Genomic DNA, 15,000 nt, shown 5'->3' with positions numbered 1-15,000 from the left:
TGTCGCGGCAGGGTGGAGACATGAAAGTGCGCGTCCTTCAGGTCGATCGCTGCGAACCAATCTCGGGGACGGATGCATTCAAAAGTGCATTTCTGCATTGACATCTTGAACAGAAGCTTGTGAAGAGCCCGATTCAAGACCCGCAGGTCCAAGATTGGCCGTAACTAGGGATGGGCAAGAGCGATCGAGTACTCGTTCGTGACAGCGACGATCGATCATGAAAACAATGATCGCCCTGACTTTAAAAAATATATTCTTCTTTTTCTGATTGGTTATTGCGGCATTTGGGCCGGTTCCTGAGGTCTGATGGGTTACCGTTAGAGAGCACCACATACAAGAGGGGGCTGAGGGGTGCAAGGCTTTACAGGGTCGCACACCGCCAGTCTGGCCCTCTTGGGAGTCAGGGACAGAGGAATTTGTTCTTTCTTTGATAATTCGGGTACCGCCGGCGGCGGAACGGTAACCATCTGAAGAGCTCGTTCCCCCATCCTGGGTGGCCTGTCTCAGGGACGCTTGGTCTGACGCTTGCTACCTGGTTTGGCAGCGCCTGAGACGGGCTGGGCGGCATGCCTGCGGCCGGCTGCGGTGGCCTAGCGGGAGCGGAGGCAGCGGCAGACGCCCTCGGCGATGAGCAGGCGGAGGATCTGCCACCGGCGGCGGGGTGGAGGCAGCAGCGGCCCGCTGGGGCAGGATGTGCCGGATGGCCTCCGTCTGCACCTGGGCGCAGTTCTGAGAACCAGAGAACCAGGCTGGCCCGAGAAACCAATCATACAACTGAGACGGTTCGGGATACGGTGGAGGATTCCACACGAGCCCAACCGCCTCGGTGGCCCGTTCTCCACATCTCTGGATCCGGCTCGGGCAACCCTACTCTCCCAGAAGGGGGTAACAAAGCCGAGTCATCATCTCCAGAGCTCAGCTCACCCTCCGATGTTGCAATCGACATCCTGTCCTCTGGGGGTCTTGGGCGATCAGGGGGCTCCACCGGCTGCGGTGTGATAGAGGAGTGAGGGGCACACAGGGATTGGTTACCGGGTGGGGAAGCCATCACTATAATCCTCCGATCACCCACTCCCACACGGCGGCCTAGAGCGGGGCATGGTAATGGGGACTCCACCTTCACGCATGAAGGCCAGTCTCGATCTTAACACCGCGATAGTCATGTTCCCGCAATGAGAACATGAACTATCCACAAAAGCTGCTTCAGCGTCTTCAGCGGCAACACTGGCAGGGGATGGTGCAGCCTGTACAGTGAAGCACTCACTCTCTTCGCCCTCAACCGACCGTCAGACAAACACAAAAAGGAATGCTGTTGAACAGCAGTTGAGAGCTCAGAAAGCTCACGACCACCGCTGCACTCGCGCTGTAGAAACACCAGCACCGGGAGAGACTTACAGAAGAGGCACTCTTTCACTCTGAAACGCAGCGCAAACAACTATCCAATCACACTCATACTGCCATCTCAGAGTTACTATGATTATTCTTAAAGACATATTATACCCCTTTTCACAAGATGTAATATAAATATATGGTGTCCCCAGAATGTGTCTGTGAAATTTCAGCTCAAAATTCAACCAGATCATTTATTATTGCTTGTCAAATTTGCCCCTTTTTGGGTGTGAGCAAAAACACAGCGTTTTAGTGTGTGTCCCTTTAAATGCAAATGAGCTGCAGCTCCGCCTCCATTCAGAAGATGGCGGAGCCTTTACACGAGCTTCAGAAACTCCGGCAATAACAGAACAGGCCGATCTCACTCATCCAGAATCCCAGAGTAACCAGTAGCGAGTGCAGGCTTACGGAGAGACTCAGGGAGAGTTTCTGGATATCAGCGGAGACATTTCTGTAGTTGTTGTGGAGTTAAACTGAACCAAATGTCGTGACGTGTGTGTAAACGTGCAGATTAAGGGCTGGTAATATTATAATAAGATCCTCTTCATACGTCAGAAGGGGAGCGAAATCTGATCGGCTTATTTTTTTGACATGCTTGCAGAGAAAGGCTCACCAGAACAAAGTTACTGGGTTTCACTTTTCACGTTTTCAGGGTTGGTAGAAGCCCCATTATGGCACTTACACACGGGAAAAGCCAGATTCTCACGATATGTCCCTTTTAAAATGCACTCGAGTCAGTGGATTACAGTGAGTTCTCATCAGTTGAGTTGGTTTGTGTGGTCTTTAGTAAGGTGATCTGCTTCATGTGTAGTGTTGTGTGTGTTCACACAGGTGACTGAACCGCAGTAATGCCTGATTGCTGAGCACTTAGATTAAGTGTCTGGCCCACCAGCACACACACACACACACACACACACACACACACAAACGTCTGACTGTCACTCACACACACTCTCTCGTTCTGAGCTGCTATCAGCTCATCGGGCGACAGCACTTTCTCTGTGCTTTAAAAGCTCTGCTTTGAGCCGGCAGGAGCGTGACAGCGCTCTTTAAACCGCTCTGGCATGTAGGTGGTTAAACTAGGGCCATTTGTGCTGACCTCTCGTGCCCTGCGCTGACAGTAGCCCAGCGCTGGAATCCAGCACACACATTACACACAGAACACACACAGCACAGAAGCACTTAGGCAGGAATTCCCTGGACAAAAGCAGCGTGAGTGTGTGTTGTGAGGATTAAAGGGGTGTGTGTGACCTTTAGGGCCGCGTTGAGTCCTGCCATCTCAGCACTTACACGTCTACTGGTGATCATGCTCAGAAATGTGTGTAATTTCAAATATTAGAAATAAAATACTATAATAGTTCAATTTAAAAGTTAGTAACAAAATGTAGAACAAAGAAACACAAGTTATAGAACAAAGAGTGTTTTTAGTATCTGAAAGTAGAGCTTATTAAAGCTAAATCTTCAGCTTCAGGATCCCGACTCATGGAGTGATAACTGGGCAGATGTCCATGTTGCTGTAAATGCAGTTGTCTCGATCCGTATATCCGTGGATCATCTTAGCACCATGAAAACTAGTATTATTCAAATTGTGATGTAAAACAAGCAAGAAAAGAGCTGTCAATCACTGAGTTCAGTCGAGCTCTGCACTGCACAATCAATCCCTTATTTACATCGTTGGTTATAATGAGAGGATTCCTGAGTGTGTGGAACTCAAACACTTCTGATTGGCCACTGCAGTCATGTGCTCGACAGACATGTCTGTGATTGGCTGAAACGGTCAAGGCTGCAAAAGCACGTTGTAGATCAAAACCTTTGATTTTTCGGAGCGCAAACACAAATAGCAGTTGTCTATCAGCGTATAGCGAATAGAGTCGGTACTCAATACTATTGATACTGCAAACGCCTTGTATTGTCACATTCTTACAATTTAAAGACCCTGTAGTCAATAATTGTATCACCAAAATGTCATATTTAAATGTTTTTTCCTTTAAAGAAATGTCTTCATGCCTTAAAATATCTTGAATGTAACTCGACACCCTTGCCTTATTTAGTATGCGCGGTTCTATGAATATGCAAATGAGCCCCGCCTCCACTCACTCACTCAGAGATCCACTGGTTGACGATCACACGTTGATCTGATTGGTCAAGGTAGTGTGTGACGTCAGAAACACCAGCGATTTCAACCCGTGTTTTTGAGACTGTCTTTGGTTCACTGCAGTTTTAAGCAGAAAATACTCAGCAATGCTGTCGACTTATGAACTTACACATGTGTGTGTTAAAGCAGATTAATAACACCACATGGACAACAGAACTGGTAAACTTTGCCCTGCGAATTTCTATCACGTGAAGACATGCAACCAATTGACCTATCGGTAAGCCCCTCCCCTCGAACACAGATTAGCTAATGGCAGACGAGTATCAGTTGTACGAGGGACTCGTTTAGGTTTCAGAGCCGTAGAGAAACATTGGAAGATCTGGAGCTCTCGTGGGTTTGATGGTAAAGCGATGTGCGTTGGGTTCTTGTGACACTGATCCAGGATCCTGAGGGAATTCATGCATTAAATCACCGAACTGTGCGCGCGTTCACCAGCGCGTTCACCAGCACGATCACCAGCGCGTTCACCAGCGCGTTCACCAGCACGATCACCAGCGCGTTCACCAGCGCGATCACCAGCGCGTTCACCAGCGCGTTCACCAGCGCGATCACCAGCGCGTTCACCAGCGCGATCACCAGCGCGATCACCAGCGCGTTCACCAGCGCGTTCACCAGCGCGATCACCAGCGCGATCACCAGCGCGATCACCAGCACGATCACCAGCGCGATCACCAGCGCGATCACCAGCACGATCACCAGCGCGTTCACCAGCGCGTTCACCAGCACGATCACCAGCGCGTTCACCAGCGCGATCACCAGCGCGTTCACCAGCGCGTTCACCAGCGCGATCACCAGCGCGTTCACCAGCGCGATCACCAGCGCGATCACCAGCGCGTTCACCAGCGCGTTCACCAGCGCGATCACCAGCGCGTTCACCAGCACGATCACCAGCGCGTTCACCAGCGCGATCACCAGCGCGATCACCAGCGCGTTCACCAGCGCGTTCACCAGCGCGATCACCAGCGCGTTCACCAGCGCGTTCACCAGCGCGATCACCAGCGCGATCACCAGCGCGATCACCAGCGCGTTCACCAGCGCGTTCACCAGCGCGATCACCAGCGCGATCACCAGCGCGTTCACCAGCGCGTTCACCAGCGCGTTCACCAGCGCGATCACCAGCGCGATCACCAGCGCGTTCACCAGCGCGATCACCAGCGCGATCACCAGCGCGTTCACCAGCGCGATCACCAGCGCGTTCACCAGCGCGTTCACCAGCGCGATCACCAGCGCGTTCACCAGCGCGATCACCAGCGCGATCACCAGCGCGTTCACCAGCGCGTTCACCAGCGCGTTCACCAGCGCGTTCACCAGCGCGTTCACCAGCGCGATCACCAGCGCGTTCACCAGCGCGATCACCAGCGCGATCACCAGCGCGTTCACCAGCGCGTTCACCAGCGCGTTCACCAGCGCGATCACCAGCGCGATCACCAGCGCGATCACCAGCGCGATCACCAGCGCGTTCACCAGCGCGTTCACCAGCGCGTTCACCAGCGCGATCACCAGCGCGATCACCAGCGCGATCACCAGCGCGATCACCAGCGCGTTCACCAGCGCGTTCACCAGCGCGTTCACCAGCGCGTTCACCAGCGCGATCACCAGCGCGATCACCAGCGCGTTCACCAGCGCGATCACCATCGCGACTGAAGCCGGTTTATTGATCATATCGCGACTGAAGCCGGTTTATTGATCATATCGCGACTGAAGCCGGTTTATTGATCATATCACGACTGAAGCCGGTTTATTGATCATATCACGACTGAAGCCGGTTTATTGATCATATCGCGACTGAAGCCGGTTTATTGATCATATCGCGACTGAAGCCGGTTTATTGATCATATCGCGTCTGAAGCTGGTTTATTGATCATATCACGACTGAAGCCGGTTTATTGATCATATCACGACTGAAGCCGGTTTATTGATCATATCACGACTGAAGCCGGTTTATTGATCATATCGCGACTGAAGCCGGTGGTTTATTGATCATATCACGACTGAAGCCGGTTTATTGATCATATCGCGACTGAAGCCGGTTTATTGATCATATCGCGACTGAAGCCGGTTTATTGATCATATCGCGACTGAAGCCGGTTTATTGATCATATCACGACTGAAGCCGGTTTATTGATCATATCGCGACTGAAGCCGGTTTATTGATCATATCGTGACTGAAGCCGGTTTATTGATCATATCGCGACTGAACCCGGTTTATTGATCATATCGTGACTGAAGCCGGTTTATTGATCATATCACGACTGAAGCCGGTTTATTGATCATATCACAACTGAAGCCGGTTTGTTGATCATATCGCGACTGAACCCGGTTTATTGATCATATCACGACTGAAGCCGGTTTATTGATCATATCGCGACTGAAGCCGGTTTATTGATCATATCACGACTGAAGCCGGTTTATTGATCATATCGCGACTGAAGCCGGTTTATTGATCATATCACGACTGAAGCCGGTTTATTGATCATATCGCGACTGAAGCCGGTTTATTGATCATATCGCGACTGAAGCCGGTTTATTGATCATATCGTGACTGAAGCCGGTTTATTGATCATATCACGACTGAAGCCGGTTTATTGATCATATCGCGACTGAACCCGGTTTATTGATCATATCACGACTGAAGCCGGTTTATTGATCATATCGCGACTGAAGCCGGTTTATTGATCATATCGCGACTGAAGCCGGTTTATTGATCATATCGCGACTGAAGCCGGTTTATTGATCATATCACGACTGAAGCCGGTTTATTGATCATATCACGACTGAAGCCGGTTTATTGATCATATCGCGACTGAAGCCGGTTTATTGATCATATCGCGACTGAAGCCGGTTTATTGATCATATCACGACTGAAGCCGGTTTATTGATCATATCACGACTGAAGCCGGTTTATTGATCATATCGCGACTGAAGCCGGTTTATTGATCATATCACGACTGAAGCCGGTTTATTGATCATATCGCGACTGAAGCCGGTTTATTGATCATATCGCGACTGAAGCCGGTTTATTGATCATATCGTGACTGAAGCCGGTTTATTGATCATATCACGACTGAAGCCGGTTTATTGATCATATCGCGACTGAACCCGGTTTATTGATCATATCACGACTGAAGCCGGTTTATTGATCATATCGCGACTGAAGCCGGTTTATTGATCATATCGCGACTGAAGCCGGTTTATTGATCATATCGCGACTGAAGCCGGTTTATTGATCATATCACGACTGAAGCCGGTTTATTGATCATATCACGACTGAAGCCGGTTTATTGATCATATCGCGACTGAAGCCGGTTTATTGATCATATCGCGACTGAAGCCGGTTTATTGATCATATCACGACTGAAGCCGGTTTATTGATCATATCACGACTGAAGCCGGTTTATTGATCGTATCACTGATGTGAGTCCATGCTAACGTACTAAGCTAAATAGCTGTTGTCACGTCATGTACAGTGTGGGTCACACACATAAACGAAGGTCTACATCTCTGCGCCTCTGCATATAAACTGGTCAGATGTAAATTAATGTAATCTTATGAACAGTGCTGATCCTGGATGATGTTCATCTGAGATCGTGACGAGCGTAACATGAGCTTCTCCCGCTTGATCTGTAAACCCTCCTCACAAATGAATCTTGTAACCCACCATATTTATTTTACATCTTTTATATATTCCTCCATGGCATATTTGAGTCCCACTTGATGCTCCTCGGCGAGAGGTGGTCCTTCTGTGTCCAAAATAGGTCAAAAACATCTTAGGACGAGTTTTTCTAAGTAAGTTAGTTAGCAACTCGATTTGTTCGTCCGAGTTAGCAACAGTAACTAAGGGGGGCGGGGCTTAACGATATTGAGGATTGAAACGTCACGGTGTGACTTTAAATCTGCAGCGTTTCAGTAAAATGATTAGATTGCATAGTGTGTGTGTGTGTGTGTGTGTGTGTCACATGGACTCTCAGATCTCAACCCTATCTGACCTGTCACTCACAGCTGATGAGGTCAAAGGTGATGTGACCTGTCACTCACAGCTGATCTGATCCACTCAACAGACATGTGCTTCTGATCGGAGACACACACACACACACACACACACACTCTCCTCACTACAGTGATGATGAGCATCGGGTGATTTGCTCAGTTCAGCCGCTGTCCTTTCATTCGCTCGCAATCTTTTTAAATCACATCTGCTTTAAATTGGTAAGCTCTTGTCCAAAGTCTCCGAGCGAGCGGTACAACATTTACTGTCATGGACACCTTCTCTCGCCTAACTCTGATCCTGAAGAGTGCTGATAAAACAGTTCAGTTTCATTAAAACGGACCATTTCACCCATTATTAGTGCATTCTACACATCTTTATTCTTTATACTTATTTTGGTACGCCTTAACAATAAGGTTCATTAGTTAATTAACTAACGATGATCAATACATGTGTTACAGTATTTATTAATCTTTGTTAATGTTAGTTAATATCCAGCTGTTCATGTGTGTTCATGTTAGTTCACAGCGCATTAACTAATGTTAACTAATACAACCTTTCATTTTAATAATGTATTAGTAAATATGAACTAAGATTAATGAATGCTGTAGAAGTATTGTTCATTATTAGTGCGTGTTGACTAAGGTAGTGAGCTAATGTTAGCTAATGAACTGACTGTAAAGAGTTAGCGGTGTGTTATCCTCATGATGAGCGTGGCTGCGGCCGCTGGTTACGGAACGGCAGTAATGTGTGAAGAAAAGACAATCACACAGAAAAGGAAGCGCATAGTTTACGGTTAAAGCTGGCTCAAATATTGACAGTGGTTTTGGGAGCAGTACAGAAGTGACTCAGACACACACACACACACACACACACACAGCTCAGCAATACAGCGACTCCATCTTGTGGTCTCCTGTGTTTACATCAGCCGACTGAAGAGTCTATAAACACTAGCAACACATCATCTTTCTTTCATGAGCAAATACAATTTTTGACAATTGGTATTGAAATAATATCACAATACAATTATTTTTTTCTCCCAAAGACTAAGGGCCAGATTTACTAAACCGGGCAAATTAGCGTGAGATCGTGATGTGACCCTGGACCACAAACCAGTCACATGGGTCCATTTTTTTTATTGAGATGTATACATCATATAAAGCAGAAGAAATAATCTCTCCACTGATGTGTGGTGTGTTAGGATAGGACAATATTTGGTCGAGACACAACTATTGAAAATCTGGAATCTGAGGAGCAAAAAAATCTAAACATTGAGAAAATCTCCTTTAAAGTTATCTTCATGGAACATGATCTTAATATCCTCATGATTTTTGGCATAAAAGAAAAATCTATAATTGTGACCCATACGCTGTATAGTTGCTATTGCCACAGATATACCCGTGCGGCTCCAGACTGGGTTTGGGATCCCGGGTCACATGTGTGCCGATGGATTTGGCAAGTTCAGCGCGTGATCTACTGACGAACACAGACGCAGTCAGATCATTTACATAATGACCACCGCAATCGACCAATGGCAGCGCAGAGTAGCGTGGCATCAGGTGCGGGTCGACACAGGCGATGTGAGAGATATTAACACAGATCTCCTCTTCTCTCAGCATGTTCTCCTAGAACAACAACTGCAGCCATGCCGCAGAATGGGGTTAGACGTGCTTTATTGGGCGTTAAATAATGGCACAAATACTAATAAATTGACTCGCGTAAACCTTAGTAAATCGCGTTGCGTGATTCATTTAAATACTCTCCTCCCATAAATGTTGCTTCTGAAAGGGAAACTCCTACAATACAGTTCAGACAAATCACAAATCCCTGTGTGTGTGTGTGTGTGTGTGTGTGTGTGTGTGTGTGTGTGTGTGTGTGTGTGTGTGTGTGTGCGCGTGTGTGTGTGTGTGTGTGTGCGTGTGTGCGTGTGTGTGTGCGTGTGTGTGTGTGTGTCAGAAAGAAAGAAAGTCAGTCCTACCCATAGAGTCCAGCACAAACTGGTCCTGTGTGACGGCCAGAGGAGGCTGAACACACACCGTCATCTTCGGGCTCGCCACCGCAGAGCGGCTCTTTATCCTCACCTGAGAGACACACACACACACACACACACACACACACACACACACACACACACGGTGAGAGGGAACTCTGATTGGCAGGAGAATAGGAGCAGAAGAGCGAGTAGAGAAGTGGACCGGCACACACAGAAGACTGCTCTGATGTTGCTCATCTTACACGAGTGTTTCAATATGATCATGAGCGGAGTGGATAAGGAAAGTGTTTAGCACTGGTAAGCAAGCGCTGCTTTGTTTACGGTGTGTGTGTCTCGGCAGCGTCGGTTTCCCTTCTGAATGATGAATAAAGAAGAATATATGTGCAGAAACAGACAGTTGTGTCATTCACACACATGCGCAGAACACACACACACACTGGCAGCCGGCTGTAGCTCTCTCGTGTGTTCAGTTCCCCCGACGGCATTTCGAGATATACATACATTTGCAATATTTTGATAATTTCAGAGATGGGTCTGGTCATGAAGACCCGCAGTGTAAACAGAGATCTGCAGAAGAAGAGCTGATCTCACCTGGACTGAGACCGACGGCACCGGCAGCCCGTTCATCTCCGCCATCAGCGCGCACTGGGAAGGGAAGAGGAGAGGAGAGGAGAGGAGAGGAGAGGAGAGGAGAGGAGAGGAGAGGAGAAGAGAGGAGAGGAGAGGAGAGGAGAGGAGAGGAGAGGAGAGGAGAGGAGAGGAGAGGAGAGGAGAGGAGAGGAGAGGAGAGCGAGACAATCCAATTAAAACAAATATTGAGATACTTTTTGTATTGTTTATTCTGTGGCAGAAACGAGCTTCAATAATAAAGTGATATGGCTTCTTTTAGTTAGTGTGTGTTTCCTTCAGTGTAGTGTTCCTTCACTATATATGTAAAGGACGTCTACGGTGTGTCTTCATCTGTGTGACTGTGTGTGAAAGATTGATAAATATAGTGTGTTCAAGCGGTGAAGTGTGTCTCGCTGTAGCCTGCAGGCATTAGCATTAGCATTAGCATATAGAGTTATATAGTGTGTTCAGTGTAAGTGGGGAAGTGTGTCTCGCTGTAGCCTGCAGGCATTAGCATTAGCATTAGCATATAGAGTTATAAAGTGTGTCTGTACCGAGAGCTGGTCGAGCTGAGACGAGACGACAGCGGTCACACTGAGCTCTTCTTCTGTCTCGGCCCTCGGCACGATATCTGCACAAACACACACACACACACACACACTTTTAGATCTAGGAGACGCACTTTCTGGAATATAAGTTCATAACTGAAATGTGCTCCAAAGTGTATTACAATCTGACTTATTGTAATGCAATTAGCGTCAATCATGCAAAGCACGCAGAAATATATCAGATCCAGCATTACTAACATCACATCACATCTGACCTCATCACACTGACATACAGTCACACACACACACACACACACACACACACACACACACACACACACACACACACACACACACACACACACACACACACACACACACACACACACTAACATTCTGTGCACATGTAAAGTTCAAAGCCATGTGTGTTTCGTCTCCCTGCAGGGTATTTATTTATACAAATGAATATGTTCACCCTCTTGTTCAGTTTTAATCCCGATATTCTCCTTCTCCTTTAATGCATTAAAGTAGAACAACGCTGTAGATCTGATTTATTTTTATTAATTTTTTGTCGAAATAACAGAAATCATTAATTATCTTCATGTTTTTAGATTTCTGTAAATGAGTTAATATGGGTCAACACAGTCAGTTGTCAGTGGTTCAGAAGTGACTGGCTCCTACAGTAATGTTTTATCTGTGGTTTCAGTTTTTATCTTTCCTCACGGTCAACTTTAGCAAAAGGTTTCAGTTTCGCTTTAAATTAGTTTAGGCTTGGTGTTTATTATAAGTGCTGTTAATAATAAATGTCCTATGATTATGTTTACTTTTTCTGTATAACATTAAATTTGAACAATTTTAAAGTCCCGCTGTGGTGTAAATCCAGCTTGTAATGTTGTTTATGTGTGTATGTGGAGTTATTAATCTGCTTTAACACACACCATGTGTAAGTTCATAAGTGGACAGCATTGCTGAGTATTTTCTGCTTAAAACTGCAGTGAACCAAAGACAGTCTCAAAAACACGGTTTGAAATCGCTGGTGTTTCTGACGTCTCACACTACCTTGACCAATCAGATCAACGTGTGATCATCAACCAGTGGATCTCTGAGTGAGTAAATGAGTGGAGGCGGGGCTCATCTGCATATTCATAGAACTGCGCATACTAAATGAGGCAAGGGTGTCGAGTTACATTCAAGATATTTTAAGGCATGAATAATTTTTTACTCTATGATTTTTTACTCATATTACGGAGCTGTGGCCGTAAGGTCTCCGGTGCCTGTCGAGGCGGCAATCCCCGAACCCGGTGGTGGACACCGGAAGTAAAGGATGCCGTCAAGCTGAAGAAGGAGTCCTATCGGGCCTGGTTGGCTTGTGGGACTCCTGAGGCAGCTGACGGGTACCGGCAGGCCAAGCGAACTGCAGTCCGGGTGGTTGTGGAGGCAAAAACTCGGGCCTGGGAGGAGTTCGGTGAGGCCATGGAGAAGGACTACCGGCTGGCCTCGAAGAGACTCTGGCAAACCGTCCGGCGACTCAAGAGAGGGAAGCAGTGCCCTACCAACGCTGTTTACAGTGGAGGTGGGCAGCTGTTGACCTCAACTGGGGATGTTGTCGGACGGTGGAAGGAATACTTCGAGGATCTCCTCAATCCCGCCGTCACGTCTTCCATGGAGGAAGCAGAGGCTGAGGTCTCAGAGGTGGACTCGTCCATCACCCAAGCTGAAGTCACCGGGGTAGTCAAGAAACTCCTCGGTGGCAAGGCACCGGGGGTGGATGAGATCCGCCCTGAGTACCTCAAGTCTCTGGATGTTGTGGGGCTGTCTTGGCTGACACGCCTCTGCAGCATCGCGTGGCAGTCGGGGACAGTGCCTCTGGGATGGCAGACCGGGGTGGTGGTCCCTCTTTTTAAGAAGGGGGACCGGAGGGTGTGTTCCAACTACAGGGGGATCACACTTCTCAGCCTCCCTGGGAAAGTCTATGCCAGGGTACTGGAGAGGAGATTACGGCCGATAGTAGAACCTCGGATTCAGGAGGAACAGTGCGGTTTTCGTCCGGGCCGTGGAACACTGGACCAGCTCTATACCCTCTACAGGGTGCTGGAGGGTTCATGGGAGTTTGCCCAACCAATCCACATGTGCTTTGTGGATTTGGAGAAGGCATTCGACTGTGTCCCTCGAGGCGGCCTGTGGAGGGTGCTCCGGGAGTATGGGGTCCGGGGTCCTTTGCTAAGGGCTGTCCGGTCCCTGTACGGCCGAAGCAGGAGCTTGGTTCGCATTGCCGGCAGTAAGTCAGACTTCTTCCCGGTGCATGTTGGACTCCGGCAGGGCTGCCCTTTGTCACCGGTTCTGTTCATAATTTTTATGGAGAGAATTTCTAAGCGCAGCCAGGGGCCGGAGGGTGTCGGGTTCGGGGACCACACGATTTCATCTCTGCTCTTTGCGGATGATGTTGTCGTGTTGGCCCCTTCAGACCAGGAACTTCAGCATGCACTGGGACGGTTTGCAGCCGAGTGTGAAGCGGCTGGGATGAGAATCAGCACCTCCAAATCCGAGGCCATGGTCCTCAGTCGGAGAAGGGTGGCGTGCCTTCTTCAGGTTGGTGGAGAGTTCCTGCCTCAAGTGGAGGAGTTCAAGTATCTTGGGGTCTTGTTTACGAGTGAGGGAAGGATGGAACGGGAGATTGATAGACGGATCGGTGCAGCTTCAGCAGTAATGCGGTCGGTGTACCGGTCTGTCGTGGTGAAGAAAGAGCTGAGCCGCAAGGCGAAGCTCTCGATTTACCGGTCAATCTACGTTCCTACTCTCACCTATGGTCATGAGCTTTGGGTCATGACCGAAAGAACAAGATCCCGGATACAGGCGGCCGAAATGAGCTTTCTCCGCAGGGTGGCTGGGCGATCCCTTAGAGATAGGGTGAGGAGCTCGGTCACTCGGGAGGAGCTCAGAGTAGAGCCGCTGCTCCTCCACATCGAGAGGGGTCAGCTGAGGTGGCTCGGGCATCTGTTCCGGATGCCTCCTGAACGCCTTCCTGGGAAGGTGTTCCGGGCACGTCCCACCGGGAGGAGACCCCGAGGAAGACCTAGGACACGCTGGAGGGACTATGTCTCCCGGCTGGCCTGGGAACGCCTCGGTGTCCCCCCGGAAGAGCTGGAGGAAGTGTCCGGGGAGAGGGAAGTCTGGGCATCTCTGCTTAGACTGCTGCCCCCGCGACCCGGCCCCGGATAAGCGGAAGAAGATGGATGGAAGGAATAATTTTTTTCAAGCGAAAAACTTTCAAATATGTAATTCTGGTGACTTTAAGGGATAAAATTATTGACTACAGGGAGACTATCGCTCAATCTCACCAAAGAGATTTTGATGTGGTGTGACTCATATCCAGCTGTGACTATTTACCGTAACATGTGTCACTCTGGACTGGATTGTGATTGTTAGGCTATGATAATATTGGTATAGTATTGCTGTGATATCTCTTTTCTCTTTTTTGCGTGCGTGCGCGTGTGTGTGTGTGCGTGCGTTCGTGTGTGTGCATGCGTGTGTGTGTGTGTGTGCAGTACCCTGGGTCTTGCTGGCCTCGCGGATGAGCTTCTGCAGCCGCTTCATCTCGGCGTCCAGCTCCTCGTAGTTCAGCTCTCGGGCCTCCACTCTCGGCGCGCTGAAGAAGGACGGGTCGGTTCCCATGTATGAGCAGTGGAGGCGTCCATCAGAGCTCAGCGTCACCACCACACCCTTCAGCTCCCTCACACACACACACACACACTCATGTAACCTCAGCTATACAGAGAACCTGTACAGGCTGTCACTCCTGTGGTGTCGCAAATTAATATTTAAGTGCACAAATATTCTCTCTATTAGAGCCTGTGAAGACTTGTGTGCATGTTTTAAATGAAACACAGTGCGTCACAACGGCAGATTGGTGGCGATCAAACACGACGCCAAACTAACAATCCCTTCCGAATAGTTTTGCCCATCCACTTTTTTGCTCTGACGTGAATTATGGGAGTATCGTCCATTACACTGTAAACAATCAGATACTGCCAATAAGAACTAAATAAAAGTTTGTTTACATAATAGTATATACTGCGTGTACGGTGTATAGTTATTTTGTATATATAAATACACACACACATGTATATATTTAAGAAAAATATATTTATATATAATATAAATGATATATAAATATATATACAGTATTTACATTCAAATTTTTCTTAAATGAAAGGTTAAACGTTTCACAGCTCTATTACTTCCAGGAAACCATGAATAAACCCTAAATCCCAAACAAGTCTTTGCACAGCAATATTGCTGATGTGTAAATATTCCTGTAGCA

At 48.1% G+C, this 15,000-nt stretch overlaps 1 protein-coding gene across 11 annotated transcripts in view; it reads right to left on the bottom strand.

The window, feature by feature from the left end:
• The window catches only part of bbs9 (Bardet-Biedl syndrome 9), a 165,918-nt gene that overhangs the window by 126,808 nt on the left and 24,110 nt on the right, over window positions 1–15,000 (bottom strand). For all 11 annotated transcript variants that reach the window (XR_013799432.1, XM_079627081.1, XM_079627083.1 and 8 more), the window contains exons 10-13: window positions 14,228–14,409; window positions 10,686–10,762; window positions 10,114–10,167; window positions 9,508–9,610 (exon numbers count right to left, since the gene is read on the bottom strand). Coding sequence is in view for 10 of the 11 variants with exons in the window: in XM_079627081.1 (XP_079483207.1) it covers window positions 9,508–9,610; window positions 10,114–10,167; window positions 10,686–10,762; window positions 14,228–14,409 (416 nt within the window). In the remaining variant the exon portion in view is untranslated. The remainder of the gene's footprint in view (window positions 1–9,507; window positions 9,611–10,113; window positions 10,168–10,685; window positions 10,763–14,227; window positions 14,410–15,000) is intronic.

Source organism: Phoxinus phoxinus, assembly GCF_949152265.1.
Source record: "Phoxinus phoxinus genome assembly, chromosome: 10".
NCBI lineage: Eukaryota > Metazoa > Chordata > Actinopteri > Cypriniformes > Leuciscidae > Phoxinus > Phoxinus phoxinus.
Note: the sequence above shows the minus strand (reverse complement) of the source record. Positions and strands in the feature narration are given on the sequence as shown.